Source organism: Solanum verrucosum, unplaced genomic scaffold, assembly GCF_900185275.1.
Source record: "Solanum verrucosum unplaced genomic scaffold, falcon-dt-bn FXZP01000128.1, whole genome shotgun sequence".
Lineage (NCBI taxonomy): Eukaryota > Viridiplantae > Streptophyta > Magnoliopsida > Solanales > Solanaceae > Solanum > Solanum verrucosum.
The window spans coordinates 63,963-87,315 of record NW_026020327.1 but is presented as its reverse complement, the minus strand read 5'-3'; the positions used below and the strand labels follow the sequence as shown (position 1 = coordinate 87,315).

General features: G+C 31.9%; 2 protein-coding genes and 1 pseudogene across 4 annotated transcripts in view; 1 reads left to right on the top strand and 2 right to left on the bottom strand.

The window, feature by feature from the left end:
- The first annotated feature begins 1,679 nt into the window (after positions 1 to 1,679).
- LOC125835634 (uncharacterized) lies at positions 1,680 to 3,793 on the top strand. Its single transcript, XM_049514743.1, has one exon. The coding sequence runs from the start codon at positions 1,680 to 1,682 to the stop codon at positions 3,777 to 3,779; it is 2,100 nt and encodes a 699-aa protein (XP_049370700.1). The 3' UTR covers positions 3,780 to 3,793.
- A 475-nt stretch (positions 3,794 to 4,268) lies between these two features.
- The window catches only part of LOC125835765 (cyclin-A1-4-like), a 34,973-nt gene continuing 15,888 nt past the window's right edge, over positions 4,269 to 23,353 (bottom strand). Inside the window, exons 2-12 of one of the 3 annotated variants that reach the window (XM_049514864.1) lie at positions 8,185 to 8,373; positions 6,769 to 7,120; positions 6,535 to 6,674; positions 6,350 to 6,442; positions 6,081 to 6,214; positions 5,847 to 5,922; positions 5,696 to 5,772; positions 5,586 to 5,619; positions 5,353 to 5,502; positions 5,101 to 5,235; positions 4,269 to 4,467 (exon numbers count right to left, since the gene is read on the bottom strand). In XM_049514864.1, coding sequence (XP_049370821.1) covers positions 4,396 to 4,467; positions 5,101 to 5,235; positions 5,353 to 5,502; positions 5,586 to 5,619; positions 5,696 to 5,772; positions 5,847 to 5,922; positions 6,081 to 6,214; positions 6,350 to 6,442; positions 6,535 to 6,674; positions 6,769 to 7,120; positions 8,185 to 8,328 — 1,407 coding nt within the window. In that variant the 5' untranslated portion in view covers positions 8,329 to 8,373 and the 3' untranslated portion in view covers positions 4,269 to 4,395. Of the gene's footprint in view, positions 4,468 to 5,100; positions 5,236 to 5,352; positions 5,503 to 5,585; positions 5,620 to 5,695; positions 5,773 to 5,846; positions 5,923 to 6,080; positions 6,215 to 6,349; positions 6,443 to 6,534; positions 6,675 to 6,768; positions 7,121 to 8,184; positions 8,390 to 23,353 lie in introns of those variants that run through there. The other 2 variants (XM_049514862.1, XM_049514863.1) reach the window with 2 other exon arrangements.
- On the bottom strand, positions 14,482 to 15,609 carry LOC125835668 (uncharacterized; annotated as a pseudogene).

Here is a 23,353-nt window from a genome sequence, read left to right as displayed (position 1 = left end):
GATTTCGAATTGATGATTCAAAATTGTGAATCGTTTGTCCAATCATCTACAATGGCAGATTTGAGATTCAAGCTTTCAAATTGATGGAGAAGATGAAAATTTGATTTTTGAATTTTGTGAAGCTGTTACAGATTGAAATGGATTGATATCAATCAGTTCTGCGTGATTTGTGGGAAAGAAAATCAGTTCTGCGTTGTTTGTGGAAAAAAAAATCATACGTTAATATTTCATATTAAGCTCAACAAACAAGTTTTATAATGTATCACAATTAATGTATTCGGATGATTGATATTTTAAGGGATTTTTGTAAAATAAAAAAGAGTAGGGATAAAATGTAATTTAACATCTTACACTATGAGATTTATATAAGTTATATTATATATAAATGAGGAAATACATAATTACCCCATGAAACTTATGCCTTTTTTCAAGTAGACACTTTAAGTTTGCGGGGGTCCTATTACCCCACGAAACCATCCAAAAGCACAATAAATACATCATTTTGACCCGTTTCAAACCCATCAGTGTTGTCACGCAGGTTGGGTGCATCAAGGAATAAAAAAACAACATCCAACCAATGTTAAAATGCCATGTGACATTCCCAATTTGAATTAACTTCTTCATTAAATAGAGCACCTTCCCAAAATTCTCCATTGTTAGCCGTTGGAGATCTGCAATTGGACCAAACACAATTTTTTCCCCATGATACCATCTCAAAGTTATAAGAACAAATGACATTGTAAGAAATCTTGAAAACACAGTTACAAATAGATCTCAGAAACACTAAATCAATGAAAGTTATAACAATATTCAACAACAACAACCCAACAACAACAATATTCAACAACAACAACCCAATAAAGAAATACATATCAACTGCAACAGGCCAACTACAGATGAGTAATATACACAACAACAACATGACGACAAACAAAATACACATCAAACAATGTAAAATAAACTAACAACTAATCATTACAAAATTCACTTACAATGTAAAATAACTTTTTTTCGAAGATTTTTCAAATGACTAACCTATGAGCCTTCACTTCTTCGTTCTGACACCACTATTCAACAAATTTCAACCAGCAATGTTACCAACTAGCTTCGCCTCATGAAGTTTCTTAGGGTTTTGATCGTCGAGAGAGAGAGACGAGGTAGGTGAAAGTGAAATGGGTTGGAAGTTTCTTAGGGTTTGGGTTATGAGTTAAAAAATGAATGGGTTAGGATAAAACTCGGCCTTTGTTAAATGGGTTGGAGGTGTGGCACATGCTCTTGGATTGAGAGCACTGATTGGTGAAAAAATGATGTATTTATTGTGCTTTTGGATGGTTTTGTGGGGGTAATAGGACCCCCGTAAAGTTAAGATGTCTACTTAAAAAAAAGGTATAAGTTCCATGGAATGATTATGTATTTCCTCTATATAAATACCTTTTTATGTGAGTCCAAAATCAAAATCACAAAAAAAAAATCTTCAGAAAACATAAACGACATATCATATTTTTTAGATCAAAAGAGCAAAATCGCTCATGAGCCGGTCTACCCCGCACAAAATTATGTCAAATCCTCATCTCTTTCAAACCCACTCATCACTCATCACTTGCCCCCACACACTACAATTTCACAGACAATACATAAATTAAAGATTGTTTCCACAAAATATATCAAAACACACAAAAATGATATCCACACAGTACTTTATCTTCTTCTTCTTCTTCTTCTTCAGCTTTGCTTCATCCCATGATACCAGTATAATATTCACCACCTTAGGAAGATCAACTTATGCCTTCGACATCTTTGCTCTTCCAACAACACACCCACAAACCGAATTCCAGTTGACCGATGGCAATTCCGTTAACTTTAACGGCCATTTCCCGGCCACCCTACCACCTTCCCTGCTCTCCCGCCTACCCGATGATGATTCTGTCAATTCCGGGAAGCTGCCGTTTCATCTTATCTATGTGACGGAAAGGAACGGCACCCACCATGTATTTTACGACGCTGTGTTTCATGGCGTTGGTGAAAGAAGAGCCATACTTGAGTTTCCATCTCAAACTGAATCGACTCGAATTCAGGTTCCTTTGGTGGGTTTTGAGCAGTCCGGTGGGAGGGTTTCTATGAAAGATAAGCCTAGTTTATCTGGGGAATTTTTGATATACGTATCGACTCATGAGGATTCCGATGTGCCGAGGACGAGCTGGGCTGCGGTATATTCGACTCACTTGGGTTCCGGGTTGACCCGGAGGTTGACACCTAAAGGGGTTGCTGATTTCAGCCCGGCAGTGTCTCCTTCCGGCGTTTGGACGGCGGTGGCATCGTACGGGGAAAAGGGTTGGAGTGGGGAGGTTGAGGAACTCGCTACGGATATCTATGTGTTCATGACTCGTGATGGGTCGGGTCGGGTTAAGGTGGTGGAGCACGGTGGCTGGCCGACATGGGCTGATGAGTATACTCTGTATTTCCACCGGAGGTGCGATGATGGGTGGTGGAGTGTGTTCAAAGCTGTACTTCCAAAATCAGGTGAACTAAGTGTCGACTCAATCTCTACCCAGCGAGTCACACCACCGGGTTTGCACGTGTTCACACCAGCATCTTCTCCGGCCAACAAGAATCTCATCGCCGTCGCTACCAGAAGAGCAGGTTCAGAGTATCGGCACATCGAGCTATTCGACGTTGTTTCTAAGAAGTTCACAGAGATAACCCGACCCGTTTCACCTCATGCTCATCATCTGAACCCGTTCTTTTCGCCGGATTCTTCATGGGTTGGATACCATAAATGTCGAGGCTCAGGCAATGGAAGAGGGAGCGATACACTGTTACTGGAAAATCTTCGAAACCCGTTACCCGGAATCTCTCTATTCCGGATTGACGGGTCATTTCCATCATTTTCACCAAATGGTGATCGGATAGCTTATGTGAGGTTACCTGGATTATATGTGGTGAACTACGACGGATCAGGTCTGCGTAAAATTTCATCAAGAACAGCCTTTTCCACAGCTTGGGACCCGAAAAGAAAGGGAGTAATTTACACTAGCTTTGGACCAACATTTGCTAGTGAAAGTACAGAAGTGGATATTATTTCCATCAATGTAGATGATGAAGACTTGAGCTACAAACAAATGACAATAGGAGGGCAGAATAACGCGTTTCCGTCCCCTTCACCTGATGGAAAATGGATCGTCTTCCGATCAGGGAGATCAGGTCACAAGAACTTGTACATAATGGATGCTTTGGAAGGAGAGGTGGGTGGTCTACGTCGATTGACAGAGGGGCCATGGACAGATACCATGTGTAATTGGTCACCGGATGGTGAATGGATTGCATTTGCATCTGATCGAGAAAACCCCGGGTCAGGTAGTTTCGAGATGTATATGATTCACCCTAATGGAACAGGACTCAAGAAGGTGATCCAGAGTGGTACAGGTGGGAGGACTAACCACCCCTATTTCAGCCCGGATGGGAAGTATATAGTTTTCACTTCAGATTACGCGGCTGTATCAGCTGAGCCCATCTCGAACCCTCATCATTATCAGCCATATGGTGATATATATGTGATCAAATCAGACGGCTCGGACATCCGAAGATTAACACACAATTCGTATGAGGATGGTACGCCCGCTTGGGGACCTACTTTCATAAAACCTGTGGATGTAGAATGGCCTAATGGTGGACATCCCTGTTCTTTTGAAGATTGTCACTGGCTGAATGTTAGGCCTAATGCCAGTGTAATGGATGCATCCTTTGGCTTAGGTTCTGCCAAGATTGAGTGTGCTCAATGAACTTCTCTTATAGGGCTTGTGTTTCTGTGCTATATGTAAATTATAGAATAACAATGTATCTGTTGATACAACTCAACGTCTATTGTGATGGTGTAAAATATTTTTGCCAATGTATACGGTTGAATCCTTAATCGGTATAAATTATGAGCAAATTCATAGATGCAAAACATAGAATAACAATGTGTTGGTGCTCAACCTTTTTTCTTCACCCAACTTCTGTACAACTCTAAATTGAGTTGCACCAGTTTCACAATCGACAGGACGAGAAAATCAAGGCTTTGATCAGTTGTAATGTTCTTCTCAATACTAATTGGCACAAACTGCAATAGTTCCACAAAGGAATCATTACTGAATAGTTTCTGAGTTAATGAAACAGCCAATAGCGCTTCTTCTGTACACAGACTGACTAGACTAACTAAGCCAGAGAAAAACAGTAGAGTACAAGAGACTAATCCTGCAATGTCAATGTTAATGACTACAAACGAACATAAAACCAAGAATGAAGCTCTTCCATGGACATTGCAAGTTAAAGGCTATATAAGATTGAATGCCATGAGTTAATCCAACAGACAATTGGAAATACTGAAGTTGATGCCTCTTCTCACATCTCCCTGGCTTAGCTGCTTATGTTCTGGAAGAACTCTACAGGTACAGTTGGAGGGCAATACTTCTTTGCAACAAATTTGTACTGTTTCAGAAAACCAAACATCAGAATAAACTCGATAGATGCCTACATGACTCTGTATGTACATGAACATACATGTCTATCAAGTCATTATTCAGTTAATATCATTTGACTAGTGTCGAGAGAAGGTTGATCATTTATCCCCCAGAAAGGTTAATCGTTTATCCAAGAAGATTCAGAAGACATTAATTTTCCAATATAATAGAATGTTTAAGTGCAGTCCAAACTCCAGTATACATGCTTGGGATGAATTGAAAAGAGAATTATGCAAACCTATATCTAGAAAGTATACATATGTTAGAAACACGATAGGAAATGTATGCAGATGCCTACATGACTCTGTATGTACATAAACATACATGTCTATCAAGTCATTATTCAGTTAACATCATTTGACTAGTGTTGAGAGAAGGTTGATCATCTATCTCCCAGAAAGGTTGATCATTTATCCAAGAAGATTCAGAAGAAATATTAATTTTCCAATATAATAGAATGTTTAAGTGCAGTCCAGGCTCCAGTATACAGGCTTGGGATGAATTGAAAAGAGAACTATGCAAACCTATATCTAGAAAGTATACATATGTTAGGACTTCATTCCACTAATCTTTATTGTCAGAAGGGGCTAGGATAAATTACCTTGTGTTGGCTGTATTTTTCCCTGACTGCTGGTAAGCTAGAATTGTTGTTGTTGCAGCAAAGGCTGTGTAGTGCCATGACACAGTCTCGTAAATCAGAGGGTTGGTACAAAGTATAATGCCTCAAGGTAGAGTTCTGTTAGGAGTTTCCAAAAGTCAAATTCTATAAGAATATATTTGTCGAAAGGAGAACAAGAAGCGAAAATGCATTATAACAGCTTATATGATTGTCACAATGCTAATTCGTACATACCCAAGGTTTCACTGAAGGAAGAAGTATATATTTGGCCAAGAAAATTGCAGAAGCAGCAATGAGTGATGGAGCATAACAAAGCATGTTGTATTCTAAAAGAGAAAGTTCTGCAATGTAGCTAGCCAAGTGTTCCAACTGCAGTGACAGAACCTGTAGATGATTATAAAATTTTAATCAACTCTTGTTTCTTATATAATAATTGGAGAATTATCAACCTTAAGTGAAGAGGTTACCTCATTAAGTCCTTGAGCAGCTCGAACAAACCTCCTGCAGTATATCTCAACAATAAGTTGCTAATCATCATACTCAAAAGCAACTACTAGATCATGGTAAGAATATTAACCTCAGAAAACATTTGGCTGTTGGAGCTGTCATTTCAAACTTCAAGTAATTTAAAACAGCAGACTCCATTTGCAACACCTGCATAATACGTTAAGTCTTAGTCCCACTGCAAAGTTCAACCACTGCAGGTTCTGTGAATCAAGATCATATACCTCCTCCTTGAAGTAAGTGTTGTCTGTTATGTAGCAGAACTCTTCGACTTGAGGTGCACAGATCTCCTCATATTTTCTGCAATAAAGCATTTCCCATATTAATGTCTTGGAGCATTTTCTTACAGATATGCTTGTAATATTTAAGGACACAAGAATATGAAAAACACTCAAGGAAAAATTTGTAAAGATCATGGCGAAAACATATGCAGTAGAGGTCAGAAGGTAGTTTCTTACGATGCGATCATCATGCAAGCTACTCCAAGCAACTGTAGTCGTTGTCTGTCCATCAAGTTGCCCGAAAGATATCGATCAATGTAGTTAATTGTCAAATGCAGCGTGTCTGGGACAAGCCTGTACTCCTCGGCAACCTATACCATCAAACAAGTTCCATATCAAACTGTCAATTTCTGAGCTCATCCACATTATTAATTAAGTCGTAAGTTGGGCAGGCTGACATTTCATCAGGGATACAGCTTTAGAGAAGAAAGATATTAGAAATTTACCTCAACAAGCCAGTCAATTAAGATAGCGCGCATGCTAGGATTGATGTCTTTCTGGACTTTCGCCATGAAATCTGTGGAAGGCCTTTTCTTTGCCTAGTGCAGTGATCAAAGATAACATTAAAACATGTTTGATAACAAATGTTTGTAAAACTGCAATTCAGTTAAAGTTAGCAGCATTTTTATACCTCTGAGGCTCTCAAGTGTGTATATATGTCACAGGCCATTGTAGCACATAACTGTGGGTCAACAAGATTGTTATCAATGTTGACAATTTTGTCCCCTGATTCCAAGTCCACAAGTACATCTCTCTTGCATATATCTGCTGCTGGAATAAAAAATAGATAAATTGTATTAAATAGATGTTATAGTTAAAATGAAATGCTAGAACAAGGACTATTCACTGCTGAAAAGATCAAAACCTGCGGCTTTGATATGTTCTGAGATGTAGAGGGTGCTACACGCCTTCTTCTCGATGGAATCAACTGCAGCCGATTCAAGGTCATCTATGTATTCGACCTCCGGACTTCTCACTGTGTCAGAAGTTGACATAGATTCATCCATGGAGACTAATGATCCATCTGAGTGAGATGGAGAAATGTCCATGCTGCAGGTGGCAGGAAGAGGAATGGCAGTGATCTTAGGCACAACTGCATCACTTCTTTGAATAGAAACAGGTTTGCTGCTTGGTCTGACAGAGGAGGATGCTGGCAGAACAGCAGTCACTGAGGAAATGTTCTTCTTAATGCTTACAATCTTGGACGTACATGGTGCCTTCCAAAGTCAAAAATGATTCCAAGTTAGTCACAACTTCAGATACAAGAAGCAATCTTTTTTCAAATTTACACACATTGCAAAACAGTATATTAAATAAAAGGTTAATCCCAACTGTGAAAACTAAAAAATATCAAAAGTTTGCTTAACTTCTTCTGCTCATTTGTGTAATGATAATCAAATTAAGAACAGTAATATAATCATTTAAGGAGACAAAAAGCAGGAATTGGTCCACTGGTCCACAGTAATGATATGCTAAACAATTCAGGTTAACACTGAAATAAATAATCTAGAATGCCACTGGTCCACTTCATGATTGTCCAATGATACTATGTCCATTTGAAAAAAAGCAAGAACTTTTGTTCAACCTAATAACATAAACATTAGAACTTTCTTCAAATGTTCAAAAAGCAAAGTTGACAGATAAACAAAAAGCAGGAATTGGGGGAAGATGTTTCAAATATTCCATTCATAGTACTTTTTAACCATTAAAAAAATACTTTAACTCAAACATAATTTATAATAAGATAAAACAAATCCCTTGATAACTAATGCATTTCCTGCACAAAAAAAGTGAACTTGTTCAAAAAAAGGCAAGTCAATTAACAAAAAAATTAACTTCCAATTAACAAATATTGACAAAAAAATGAAAACCCACAAATCCCCTCATATCAAAAACCCTCAAAAATCACTTCACGTGATTTTCTCAAACTGATTTTTACCCAGTATCTTGATCATTTTTGAAGAAAGTTCTAATGTTTATGAAACTCCAAGAAAGAAAACCCCCAAAAAATAAATCACAAAACCCAGTACTCTGCATTTTCCTCCTTCGAACCAGCAATAGAAAAAAACCCATAACCACCATACAAAAGAGAAAAACCCAGAACTCCAATTTACGCAAGAAACCCCATAACCAACATACGAAAAAGTAAATCATCGAACAGTAATCAAAACAACGCAAAGAAAAAGAAAAACCCAGTACTCTAATCACCTTCAAACAGTAAAATACACATAATCAAGCCATTTCATACAAAAACAGAGACCAAAAACAGAGAAACACTCACAAGTTTGGAGGAATGAGAAATCGAGTTCCGAGCAGAAACAGTTGTATGATTCGAGATATTAGACAATGCCGGTCGTTTCTTGGCCGCTCCAGCATTCAATTTTCCGGTCTGATTATTCTCCAACCCTGATGAATTCGCTGCCATTGCTTGTCTCTTCGCCACCGCACTCGAAACAGACGAACGCCTATTCTGGGTCGTCATCATTTCCTCCCTCAAATCAAACAAACGATCAAAAAAATTAACAATTTTTCATCAATCCTCTTCTTCAAGAAAAACGAAGAAGAAGAACGCTGTGTTTTACTCTCAAATTGTGAAAAATGTGAAGTTAATATATAAAAGCAATAAATAAATAATACATTTGAATTGATTTAATCTGAACCGTCCATTTGATTTAGGTATTCGTTAGGAGCGGACAAAGTTGGCCCCACTAAAAATCATCTGTTTAATTGGAGTTGAGAATAAAAAAGTGACGGACCAATCATATGAAGACACGTATGGTAATTGTACTGCGGGTGATGAAAGGACTGTGAGTTTAGTAAGTAATTTTTTTTGAATTCAAATTTGAAGTGATTCGTTCTTGACTTTAGTGCACCAGAAAAAAAGCCCCTTTGTTTTTTAATTCACTCTAATAAAGCCAAATACAAACAGAAAAAAGTTTTTTTTTTGGGAAAAATAAAAAATTTAAATTATAAGTCCTAATTATATGGTAATTGACAGATTATATAAATAGAAATGAATTTTGGTAATAAGGAATGAAATAAGTGAGCTTATACTATGTTTATTACATATGAATTGAGTTAAATTTGAAAGCAATGTTTGAATTTAGAGTTAGAAAAAGAAATTTATTAAAGTAATTTTTTTTTAAAAGTATATGTTAGATAGTTTTGTGGACGTTTGGTCATATTTTATTGTGAAATTTTGTAAGAAGATAATTTTTTATTTATAAAGTGAAAACTTAAATTTGGCTATGAAAATTTTTAAATTCAACTAAAAGTTGTATTTCAAATTTGAAAATAGGTTATGACATGTTTTTCATCTCACATTTCACTTTTTGAATTGTATTTAAGTACATTCAATTATGATTTATAATTTTATATGAATGTTAGGGTCGTTTGGTTTGCATTCAAGTTATGATGGGATTAATTATGATGAGATTAATTATGATATGATAAGTTATGATGGGATTATTTTTTATTGAGTGTTTGGTTTGTTGTATTTAAAATAATAAATTTTAAGAACAATTTATTTGTTTACAAAAATACCCTTCATGAATGTAAAAAGTGATGTAACAAAAGGGTTGAAAGAGACATTTTTGTCATTTACTTATTTTATCCCTGGATAAGTTATCTCGGGATTACTATACCACCCAAAAGGAGGGATAACTTATCCCGGTACTAATTATTAATCCCGGGATAAGTTATCATGGACTTGCCAACCAAACAACAAATTAAGTGGTACTATAATTTAATCCCAGGACTATTTGGTATTATCCTTCACACCATCCTTCACACCAAACGATCCCTTAGGGGTCGTTTGGTTTGAATATGAGTTGTGATGGGATAAGTTATGTTGGGATAAGTTATGTTGGGATTAGTTATGATGGATAAGTTGTCCTGGGATTATTTCTTATTGAGTGTTTGGTTTGTTATATTCAAAATAATATATATTGATAAATTTTAAGAACAAGTTGTTTGTTTACAAAATTACCCTTCACTTTATTTAAACTTTTTAATTTTTTCTTTGTGAGCTTTAGTTATTCATTTTTAAAAATAAAACTTTTATTTTTTTTTAACTTAAATATTTTTGTTTATGTATTCCCATGATAAGTACCATGTGTATTTAAAAATATAACTTTTTTCTTATTTAGCTTAAAAATAGAACTTTCCTCTTAAGTTTATTAAAGAGAAGAAAATTTATGAGATATCAAAATAAAATAAACATAAGAATTAGTCAAATAAATTCATAAATAAAAATTATATTTATATAGTATAATTTTTTAATAGAAAAATATGTATAATTATCATAAAAATAAGGAGTAGTAAATATTATTATACATGGTATTAAAAAAATGTAAATATACATAAATGTAAAAAATGATACATAAAAAGGATTTAAAGGGACATAGTTGTCATTTACCTATTCTATCTCGGGATAAGTTATCCCGGGATTACTATACCACCCATGGGGAGGGATAACTTATCCCGGTACTAATTATTAATCCCGGGATAAGTTATCCCGGACTTGCCAACCAAACAACATAATTTTTTTTTATCCCATCACTATTTCCTTATCCCATCACTATTATTTCTAATCCCTCACACCAAACGAGCCCTTATTGTTTTAAATACTTTTGTAAAAAATATAACTAAGCAATACTATTTTTAACTCATCCATAAATTCAAACTAAAATGAAAAAGTATTTATAATCTACAGTCATACGCCTACTAAGACTATTAATTTGAAATGAAGTTCATTTTTTATCCGTATGATTTGTTTCAAAATTTTGAAATTATATTTGGAGATTATTTGAATTAGTTTTTGTTTATTAAACTAGCCACATTTTATTTTTTAAAAAGTTTTTTGAAGTTCATTCACAAAAAAATTAACTGTATTTCACGTCTAAACACAATAAAAAGAATGACATATTTTAGGTGTTATCTCTATTTGCTTATATTTCAATTTATCTAAGGCATTTTTAATTTATTCAGTCTTAAAAATGATTTTCTTTTTCTTGATTGACAAATATATTAATGAAATTATCAATTTTGCTCATATTAGGTCTCACTTATCTGACAAAAAATTCACAAATGTGTATTCTTCTATTTTAAAAATCTCCTTTTTAAAGCTAGTTTTGAAAAATTATAAAAAAAATTCTATATTTCTTAATATTCAAGTTGAGTCACATTACATAGATTATATAAATGGGAACAACTGGAGTAATTACTATGAATATTTGTCCTATGATTCGGATTGACACTCTACAAACTTTCTATAAATAATTGATTTATATTCTTTTTGAGGTTTTATTTCTCTTAAAATAATTTCAAGAATGAAATTGTCATTTCTCCATCCTCTATATTATTATTCTTGGAGTTAATTTTCGTCAATAGCATACTAAAATTACTTTTGTTTCATAAAATGCCAGCTAAGAGAGAAAAAAGGTTTTGAAGTGTTTAGTATTTTTTTGAGAAAAATAAAAATAGTTGAATGATACTTTTATTCTAAAAGAAACACAAGTAATTTTTATAGACAATTCTCATAAATTTCATCCATGCAAATAACTCTTTAATTGGAAAGCAAAATTTCTTTTCTCAAATAGAAGTAATTCTCCCTTAGTCTCAATATATATGATATACTTTAAAGTCATATTTTATATTGATTAAAAATAGTTTAATTTTTAACCTAAATGAAATGATTCATAGTCAAAGAAATATTTAAGATTTATTTTAGACCACAAATTTCAAAATTGTTCTTTTTCTTAAAAAATATATATATTAAATTAAATGATACCACATCAATTGAGACAGAATAATATTGCATCTATGGTACGGCATTTGTCATACGATTTGAATTGATACTTCAAGGAATGCTCAGGAAAATTTTGTCATTTTTGTTGGTCCTTGCTCTTTCGGTAATCCAAAAGTAATAAGTCAAATATTTATCCAATGTAACATACTAAAAAAGCTATGAACATTGTTTTGCCAATTAAAAAAAAAAATGAAAATCCGTAGATTCTCTCTACTTTGAAAAAGTAATAATTCAAATAATGTTGATCCAATAGATTGGTAGTAGTAATTTGTTAAGTAGTAGACATATGTTTCTTTTTTTAGTTATTTTTATTTATTTAGAAAGAGACATCACTTAATTTTTAAAGAAAAATCAAGAAAAAGTTAGAATTTCAAAAGGATTTAAACAGAAAAATCAATTGAAATATCAAAGAGGGATTCGGAGTTCACATTTACACTTCAAGGAGGATTTTAAAGCATTTGAAGTATTCGCTAACACACGGTTATCTGACCATTTAAAATATTTGACTAAAACTTAAAAGAAAATAGACATGCTTAATTACTTTAAAGGAAATACTCAACTTTTACACCTTAAAACATTTTTTTTTTGAAGGAAAAGAACATATTTTCGTCTAAAATATGACTAAGTAGAGAAGCTCTAAATATTTTAGAAATCAAATAAAAATGGGAAAGTATTTACTTCTTAAAAAGAAGCTTTAAGAATAACTAATAGGAGAATGACTCATCTTTGAGGATTTTGAATTAAGTTAAACTTTAAGATTTATTTTCAAATAAGCAAGTCATAATACAACAAATATAGGAATGAACATTTGGGTCCAAGTCTGGTTTCTGTCTGCCTGGACAAGTATTTAAGCCTAATTTCTGATTTTGGACGTTTAGCCTACTTTGTCCCTGTCCTAAAACTAACAAAATAGCTGTCAAAAATAGATGGGCTTTGGCCCATTTAACTCAAAATCAGCTGGTCGCCTTTTTTCGATGCTTTTGTCCATTTTCACTAGGTATATCAGTTGTATCATGCTGTATACTGTTGTATATCAGCACCAAAACTGAAAATTAAGAAGAAATGAAGTGAATATAGCAGAACATTTAAATAAATAAAAATAGGAGTTACAAAAGAAATTATATCTTACTTTTTATGTTATTTATTGAAAGTAGATCACGTTATTTGTCACACAAAGTTTGTCTAGTATTATTTTGAACTTGATATATTAAGATTTAATAACTTAATTTCTCTACATTTAGATAATAAATTAAAATAACAAAATTTAAGCTATATAGTGTAATTTTTTTATCACGATACGTAGATTCTGAACATTTACTTAGTGTCGATTAAGATATATCCTATGATGTGGAACATATATATATATATATTATGTAGTAGCGAATGTGTATTTATAGGTAACAAATTCAACTAATTGTAGTTTACATTGTATCTTAAATGAACTAATGATGCAAAAACTTTTACACAATTCGTGTATTGAAATTAAACTCATAAATTCCTTGTGACAGAATGGAATATAGATAGATGGTCCAAGAAACTTTTGCTTTCATTTTTCTCTTCAACTTGTCATGTTTCTACATATAGGGGCCGGGGGAGGGGGGGTACTCTAAGTATGTAGCTGATAACGGTAGTGATTTACTTAGAAATTATTGTAGGTTAATAAGACTCCAAATCAAAAGGGAGTAAAATAAAAAAAATTAAATACTTCAAAAATATTGATTACTAAGTAAATCATCTACAACATATAAAGGGGGGAGGCCGGTAGATGACAACGATAGTAACTTTTTTATAGATTATTGTAGATGAACAAGACCCCAAATCAAGACGAGTAGAATAAAGAAATTGCTTCTAAAATATCAAAATAATAGATAATTCGTCCACTCTATATATAGAGAGGGGGTTCTTACCCTAGGTTCGTAGCTGATAGCAATGAAAGTATTTTTATAGATAATTGTAGATTAATAAGATCTCCCAAATCAATAGTAGAGTAGAATAAAGAAGTTACTTTTAAGAATGACAAATCACACACTATATATAGTTCATGTTGGCCAGCAAACTTTGTTAAATGTAGAAGGTTCAAGCAAGGTAAACCGTGCATTATATTTATAGCTCCTATCGGCCAAGAGACTTTGTTAAATGTAGAAGGTTCAAGAAAGGTAATTCATGCACAATATATAGCTCGTATCGGTTAGGAAACTTTGCTAAATATAGAAGGTTTGTAGCAAGGGATGCGGATAGACAATACTAAGAAAATCACAATTTTCCTATTGATAAATGGGTAATCCCACAAGATTTTTTGATGGAATCAGTGAAAAAGAAAAAAAAAAGTATTTTCACATGAAAAACTTACCAATGTTTCAGCGAAAAATCTTTTTCCCACCATGTGTTTTCACAATGAGTTAATTCGATAGGAAAACATGTTTTATAAGTTTCTCATTGATTTGTGGTGGAAAAAACATGTAATTTCAATCTAGCAGGCAGGTCATTGTCTAGTGCTAAACTTACAATACAAGTTTAGAAACTATTAAACATATTACACATTGATTTTTACATAAAAGTCATCTAGTTTCTTGATTTTATACTATAAACACACAAACTAAAAATGTAAAGACTACAAAGTTATGTATACATAAAAGGCTTAGGCAGAATAGGGGGAAAATTACAAGGGAAATAACCGACAAGGAGCGATTTTTCACTTCTCTCATATGGATATATTATAACTAATGATGCGCACATATGGCGTAGATGACGTATTGACTTAACCACTGTCTAAGGTTCCAACTTTAATGAAACCACTCTATACTGCCTGTTACGATTGCCCGTCTTCATAAACACTACGGAGATACAAGACGGGGCCCACCATGGTCGCCAGACTCTTGCTCTCCCTTCAAGCAAGCCACTGAAGACATAAATTGAGTCGAGCTAGACATGGCAACAACTTTACCAATTATCTCAAAAAAATAAGTATCTCACTAGCAACAATTTACAAATCTGTTTAGATTTACTAAGGTAGAGAGTTTTAAAGAATGTCAATAATGCTTGATGTTATGATCAAGACCAGAACACAAATATGTCTGCAAAATTTGAGGAATTCAAAGCAAAAAAATATATAACTAACTAGGTAGAGGTAGCGTGATACCACTGTCACACAATATTGGAAAGTGAATAACTCCCAACTTCAACTTTTGCCAAAGTGTTTTTCACTTAACTTGATGTCAATAAATCTGCGAATCTATAAATTCATTTCGGCCAATTGAACCTTCTCGAACTTTTTCTTTTTAAGAAAGTGAATACAGACGCACTTTTCTTTAGTGCAGAGCTCCGGACATTTATTATGTTGTCACTACTGTTTGTTAAATTTAAATTGCATTAAAGCTCTCGTTCGAACTTCATATCCTTCTCGTCAAGTAGACACTTTATGCTCTGCTCTTCTAGTTAAAGTCAAGCTCCGGATTTTCACGAAGTACTCTTGTGCACCTACGTCATTCGGCTCATGCGCAGAAGGTGGGGATCATAGTCTTCCAGGCCTGCCCTGGGGGCATCTAGTACCAATTTGATTAAAAACAACATAATAAAACGTAATCATATTGCTGGAAAGATGAACAAAGAAAGTTGTCAAACTAAGAGATATGGTTTCATCTATGAGTCAAGAGAGAGAGATTATATGAACCTTTTATCCGCCTCATCTCCTTGCACAACGTAATGAATCTCCCCATTGCATGTGGCACTTTTTATAAACCGGAGAATTTGTTTAGTTGTGAACATGGACATCCCCTCCAAATACTCTCCATTAACACCATTGTCTTTGAAAAATTGACAATAGCTATCAAACTTTATTTCTTCTAACCATAAACTTACATCCTCGCAAAACAAAAGCAGTAACAAAATATCAGTCATTGTTGCATTCTCTCATGGACGTATTTTATTCCTCAACCTCGTGTTTTTTCGTCTCCCTCAATTAAGTAACACCTTAATCAAATGGATAGAGGTCAGAGTACACAGGATAATAAGAATTTAGGTTATTACAAATTACAACTATCCTACTTAAGAATATCATGCTTCATTTTGCACCCAAGGGTGTGGCCTAACTTAGGACAATAAAGTGGGTGAAAACCACGAGGTCTCAAGTTCAAGAAACAAAACTACTAGTGATTTCTTTTCATTTGTTCTAGCTAGGCTTGGCAGACAGAGTTACCTGATCCCTATTGTTGGTGGGAGGTGACTTGTATCCCGTGAAATTAGATTATGTGCGTGCAAGCTGACATGGACACCACAATTATTTTTAAAAAGAATATCAATCTCTTTGTAATGGTGAATTAGTATGTCAACTTATCATACAAGGTAACTTGACAGAAAGAAGGACCTCTTCACAAGCAGGTTATCTAAAACTACTAAATAAAATTCTTCACCTCTTAATTACATGAGCTCAAGTCATTCAAAGTATTATCCATTCACTATTTCTTTTAAGGTTTTGAAGAACACAAGGAACAGATGCTCCCATAAATCAGGCACTATGTTCCTCAACTCGGGCCCTGCCCCACATCATGGATTTGACATTAACTATTTGGCATATGTCTATGAATTTGACTTCGTTATGCCTAAATAGAAAGAGATAAGAAAATAAGGCATCAAACGCATTTAAGGAATGCGATTTATGTATAATTTTCAGTCTCTTATTATTTATTGTTGAAATTACAATATATATATATATCTTTTAATCAAAGACCCTAGGGCCATTTTATTATAACAAAGGAATATGTACAATTAGTGACCCAACTAGCCAAAGCCGAAAAAGGAAAAGGAAAGTAACAATCAGGAAAATACAGAAGTCACAGACACCTGAAGTTTCTAAAGAGAACTCCATTGTCGAAGAAGAGCTCTCAAGCTCGCAATCGCAAAGAGACATGAGGAAGAACCAACTCCAAAGAATTCTTCTTAATCAATGCCTTCCAACTTGAGAAGTCAAAAGAAACGGGTATGTTTATCAAATCCATTCAACCTGTTCCATTTCAGGTAAATTTAACTTTATCGGTGAATGTTCGATTATCCAGATTGTTAATTCCTCTTCTATTTTTCTTTTTTCGACCCATACTTTTATATTCTGTAGTTTAACAATAAAGCCATAACGTTGAAAACTTGAAAAACCATTCTTAAATGCCTAAATAGAAAGAGCTGATAAAATAAGAAATAAAAAACATTCGGCGAATGAGATTTATGTAAAAGTTTCAGTCTCTTCTTATTTATTTTACAATATTACCCCTTTTGCTTTAGGTATAATTTAACTTTATCTATGAATGTTTTCGATTTTTTCAGATTGTTAATTCCCTCGTCTATTTTTCTTTTCTTGACCCACAATTTTAGTTTTGGTATTTTAAAAAAAAATCATGACGTTAAAAACTTGAAAAAGTGTTCTTAAATGCCTAAATAGAAAGAGCTGATAAAATGAGGCATAAAACGCATTCGGCGAATGCAATTTATATATAACTTTCAGTCTCTTCTTATTTATTGTTGAAATTACAATATTACCCCTTCCGTTTCAGGTAAAATTCAACTTTATCGGTAAATGTTTGATTTTTAAGATTGTTAATCCCCTCTTCTAATTTTCTTTTCTCGACCCACAATTTTATTTTTTGTATTTTAAAAAAAGGTGATGACGTTGAAAACTTGAAAAATCATTCTTAGATGCCTAAATAGAAAGAGCTGAGAAAATAAGGCATAAAACACATTCGGTGAATGCGATTTATGTATAAGTTTCAGTCTCTTCTTATATATGGTTGAAATTACAATATTACCCCTTCTGTTTCAGGTAAAATTTAACTTTATCGGTGAATGTTCGATTCTCCACATTGATAATCCCCTCCTCTATTTTTCTTTTCTCGACCCACAATTTTATTTTTCGTCTTTTAAAAAAAGGTCATGACGTTGAAAACTTGAAAAAACCTTCTTAGATGCTTAAATAGAAGGAGCTGAGAAAATAAGGCATAAAACACATTCAGGGAATATGATTTATGTATAAGTTCAGTCTCTTCTTATTTATTGTTGAATTACAATATTACCCCTTCTATTTCAGGTAAAATTTAACTTTATCGATGAATGTTCGATTTTCCGTATTGTTAATTCCTCTTCTAATTTTCTTTTCTTGACCCACAATTTTATCTTTTGTATTTAAAAAAAAAGTCATGACGTTGAAAATTTGAAAAACCATTCTTAGATAGAGAGTTGAGAAAATAAGGAATAAAACACATTCGGCGAAAGCGATTTATGTATAAGTTTCGGTCACTTCTTATTTATTGTTGAAATTACAATATTACTACTTTCGTTTCAGGTAAAATTTAACTTTATCAGTGAGTGTTCAATTTTTCAGATTGTTGATAATTTCTTTTCTCGACCCACATTTTATTTTTCGTCTTTTAAATAAAGGCCATTACTTTAAAAACTTGAAAAATCCTTTTTTGATTCCTAAATGGAAAGAGCTCAGAAAACAAAGCATAAAGCGCTTTCGACGAATGCGATTCATATACAAGTTTCAGTCTTTTCTTATTTATTGTATAAATTGCTTTATTTTCCCTTCCGTTTAATTTAAAATTTAACTTTATCGGTGAATGTTCGATTTTTCAATTGTTAATCGCCTCTTCTATATATCTTTTCTAGAGCCACAATTTTATTTTATGTATTGTAAAAAAAAGGTCATGACATTAAAAACTTTAAAAACTATTTTTAGTTGCCTAAATAGAAAGATCTGAGAAAATAAGGCATAAAACGCATTCGTCGAATGCGATTTATGTATAAGTTTTAGTCTCTTCTTATTTATTGTTGAAATTACAATATTACCCCTTCCATTTTAGGTAAAATTTAACTTTACCGGTGAATGTTTGATTTTTCAGATTGTTAATTACTCTTCTATTTTTCTTTTCTCGACCCACAATTTTATTTTTTGTATTTTTTGAAAAAAAAAGTAATGACGTTGAAAACTTGAAAAATCATTCTTAGATGCCTAAATAGAAAAAGCTAAGAAATTAAGGCATAAAACGCATTTGGCGAATGTGATTTATGTATAAGTTTCTGTCTCTTCTTATTTATTGTTGAAATTACAATATTACCCCTTCCGTTTCAAGTAAAATTTAACCTTATTGGTGAATGTTCGATTTTCAAGATTGTTAATCCCCTCTTCTATTTTTCTTTTCTTGACCCACAATTTTATTTTTTGTATTTTAAAAAAAGGTCATGACGTTGAAAATTTGAAAAATCATTCTTAGATGCCTAAATAGAAAGAGCTAAGAAAATAAGGCAGAAAACGCATTCGGCGATTGCGATTTATGTATAAGTTTTAGTCTCTTCTTATTTATTGTTGAAATTACAATATTACCATTTTCGTTTCAGGTAAAATTTAACTTTATCGATGAGTGTTCGATTTTTCATATTGTTGATCCCTTCTTCTATTTTACTTTTTTCGACCCACAATTTTATTTTTCGTCTTTTAAAAAAAGGTCATGACTTTAAAAACTTGAAAAATTCTCTTTTTATCCCTAAATAGAAAGAGCTTAGAAAACAAAGCATAAAGCGCATTCGGCAAAAGCGATTTATGTATAAGTTTGAGTCTCTTCTTATTTATTATTTAAATTACATTATTATCCCTTCCATTTAATTTAAAATTTAACTTTATCGGTGAATGTTCGATTTTCCAATTGTTAATCGCCTCTTCTATATATCTTTTCTAGACCCACAATTTTATTTTATGTAATGTAAAAAAAGATCATGACATTAAAAACTTTAAAAACTATTTTTAGATGCCTAAATAGAAAGAGTTGAGAAAATAAGGCATAAAACGCATTTAAGGAATGCGATTTATGTATAAGTTTCAGTCTCTTCGTATTTATTGTTGAAATTACAATATTACCCCTTCCATTTCAAGTAAAATTTAACTTTATTGGTGAATGTTCGATTTTCCAGATTGTTAATTCCTCTTCTATTTTTCTTTTCTCGACCCACAATTTTATTTTTTGTATTTTTTTTTAAAAGTCATGATGTTGAAAACTTGAAAAATCATTCTTCGATGCCTAAATAGAAAGAGCTGAGAAAATAAGGCATAAAACGCATTCGGTGAATGAGATTTATGTATAAGTTTTACTCTCTTCTTATTTATTGTTGAAATTACAATACTACCCCTTTTGTTTCAGGTATAATTTAATTTTATCGGTAAATGTTCGATTTTTCAGATTGTTAATCCCCTCGTCTATTTTTCTATTCTTGACCCACAATTTTATTTTTTATATTTTAAAAAAAATGTCATGACGTTAAAAACTTGAAAAATCGTTCTTAGATGCCTAAATAGAAAGAGCTGATAAAATAAGGCGTAAAACGCATTCAACGAATGCAATTTATGTATACGTTTCAGTCTCTTCTTATTTATTGTTGAAATTATAATATTACCCCATCCATTTCAGGGAAAATTCAACTTTATCGGTGAATGTTCGATTTTCAAGATTGTTAATCCCCTCTTCTATTTTTCTTTTCTCGATCCACAATTTTATTTTTTATATTTTAAAAGAAGGTCATGATGTTGAAAACTTGAAAAACCATTCTTAGATGCCTAAATAAAAAGAGCTGAGAAAATAAGGCATAGAATAAAATAGAACATAAAATAATATATAAAATATAAAATAATAATAAATATAAACATAAAATAAAAAATAAAAATTATTTTAAAAAAATAAAAAATAAAATTCTTGAATGAAACTTAACTAAAACTTATGAGATATACTAATTAATTAATAAAGGAAATATTGGTAAATATGTATATATAAGAGGGATATTTTAGTTTTCAAAAAAATAATTTTCCGTTTCTGCTTTTTTAAGAAGCATAATTTTTTAGCTTCTTCTTAACAGCAGAAAAACTGCTTCTAGTTCCATATAAAAACAGTTTTTAGAATTTGCTAAACACTATATTTTTTTAATAAAAAATAACTTTTTTCACAAAAAAAAAAGGACTTTTGGTCTCCCAACATCAATGTCAAACATAAGCTCTTAATCTCAAATCATATGAGGGCATCTCCAACCCTACACTTTATTTTACTCTCTAAATATAGAGTTCTCTATTTTTTCAGATAACCAACTCCAACCCAATTCTCTATTTTATTCTCTGAAAAAGAATCTTCTTCTCTCTCTTTTCAATATTATATTATTATTTCTATTTCATTTTTATTTTCTTATTTCATAATATAAATCTTTTGTTTCTTTTTCAAATAATCATCCTATATAATTTTCATGATATATAAAATTCAATTTTTTGAAATTTTTTATTTAATATTAAATTATATTTTATTCTAAATTTCTAAAGAACAACTATGAAGAATTGAAAAAAAAAATCGACAAGCACAATCGCAATCACAACCACAACTTCTCTAAATCATACACTACATACTTCATTTTTCGAATATTTTTAAATCTAGAAATGAACTATCGGATTACTAAATTATTGTTATGGTTTTTAAAATTATTATGTTATGTATTGTATTGTTATCTTGTATTTTAATTATTGTGTTATGTATTGTATTTTTAAATTAAAATTTGTATCTTATCATTTAAATTTTGTGCATTTTTCATAGTGAAAATTAATAATAACATCAAATTGTATCACAAAGTGATGAAACTTCAAAAAAATTAAAATATTATTAATTCAAGATGAAAGTAGTATATATTAAATAATATTTTAAAAGAATTATGAATATTAGAGATTTAATTAATAATCTTATATGAAAAATAATATGTCAATTACAAAATAATAATATAATATTCAAAAAGTGAAATAGAGAGTATGAATAGTAGTTCTCCAAATTTGGAGAACTACTATTCAATTCTCCATAATTGGAGAGTAGAGGATAAATTAATAGAGAGTGTTTGGAGAGTGCATTTTCTATTTTACTCTCCAAATATAGAGAATGGAGACTAAAATAGAGTAGGATTGGAGATGGTCTGACATACTTTCCTTTTTAGTATATCACATAAAGAATGTCATATTTTATAAATGGAAATAAATATTATTTTTTTTAGTGAAATTACTCATAGTTAGAATATCTAAGATTTATTTTAGACCACAAATTCTAAAAGTATTCTCTTTTTAAAAGTTTTTTGTGTTAAATTAAACGATACCACATAAATTGAGTATATAGTACGACATTTTGTCATATGATTTGAATTGATACCTGAAGGAATGCTCAGCAAAGTTTTTTCATTTTTGTTGATCCTTGCTCTTTAGGCAGTCCAAAAGTAATAATTCAAATATTTATCCAATGTAACATGTTAAAGAAGCTATGAACATTGCTTTGCTAATAAAAAAATGAAAATCCGTCGATTCTCTCTGCATTGAAAAAGTAATAATTCAAACAATTTTGATCCAATAGATTACTAGTAGTCTTTATTAATTCGTAAAAGTATTTCTTTTCAATTTATTTGTTTTATGAAAAATATCTTTTTTTAATAACTACTTAATTCTAATTTTCCACCTAACATACTTTAAAACAACAAAATTGAAAAATAATTTTATATATTATAAGTACATTTTAGTTTAAAGATAATAATATTCAATTTATTTTCCTTTAAAATTTTAATAACTTCTCAAACAGTTTTAAATCAACTTGAAAATCAATGAAATACAACTATCTTTAATCCCTACCATCAATCCACATAATACAGCTATTCCTTTCAAGATTATACTCCTAGTCTAGAAAGCTAAACAAACTTCCAAATAGCATAAGCTTTAATAGCAACAATGCGGTCCTCTGTATAGGAATAGAATTGGTCTTATTTTTTACATTTTGTTCTCCAATATCAAAAGTATTTTGGATTTTTTTATTTTCTTATTTGCTTCGACCTCCTCAAATTTTCTCTTATTTTTTTTAGCATTTCAGTTCAGGAACATTAACATAAATATACAAATTACATCTTGGGCAATAGTCCTAGTGATCTGATTAAGACCTATTTGGTAGATTATGATGCCATCTTGAATCTCATCAAGGCTAATCTGGATCGAGCACAAACACGAATTTGCCTAATGAAGCACATATACACCAATATTTCATATTTATTTACTCAAGCGTTGTATTGGATAACTTGTTGATCAACAAAATGCATGTCTCACTTCAACTCACTGGCTCGGTCGACTTGGGTCGGGACTCATCTTTTAACTTTGAGAACAAAATTCTTTCACAGGACAAAGGTATAGTTGTGACCCATACAACTAATGTAGAGGACACCTCACGTACTGACATGGACACACATACTCAGCAAGGGTTGAAATTAGAGCAAAAAACACAAATCCTACTAGTTTAGGGGTCTAATTACACAACTTCACTTTTGTTTTCAAAATTACCTTCCGTACTTCACCATATACATATATCTTCGATACATGCGAGTCAAACTAGGTGTAATTTGTTTTAGATGAACTGTATCCAATCATGATACACATATATCTAGGATGCAATATCCCTTTCCCATCTCACTCTCCTCGCTCTCCATAAATCCGTATTTCAGAATGTATCTGATATCAAAGAAACATATATTTAGTATCTTTGATACATGTACATGAGTCTAAAAGATTTTATTAATTAGTGGAATAATATGTATATGTTAAATTATAAAGTGG

What these genes read in the sequence shown, in the direction of transcription:
- LOC125835634 (XM_049514743.1), top strand. Translation starts at nt 1,680, where the DNA reads ATGATATCCACACAGTACTTTATCTTCTTCTTCTTCTTCTTCTTCAGC.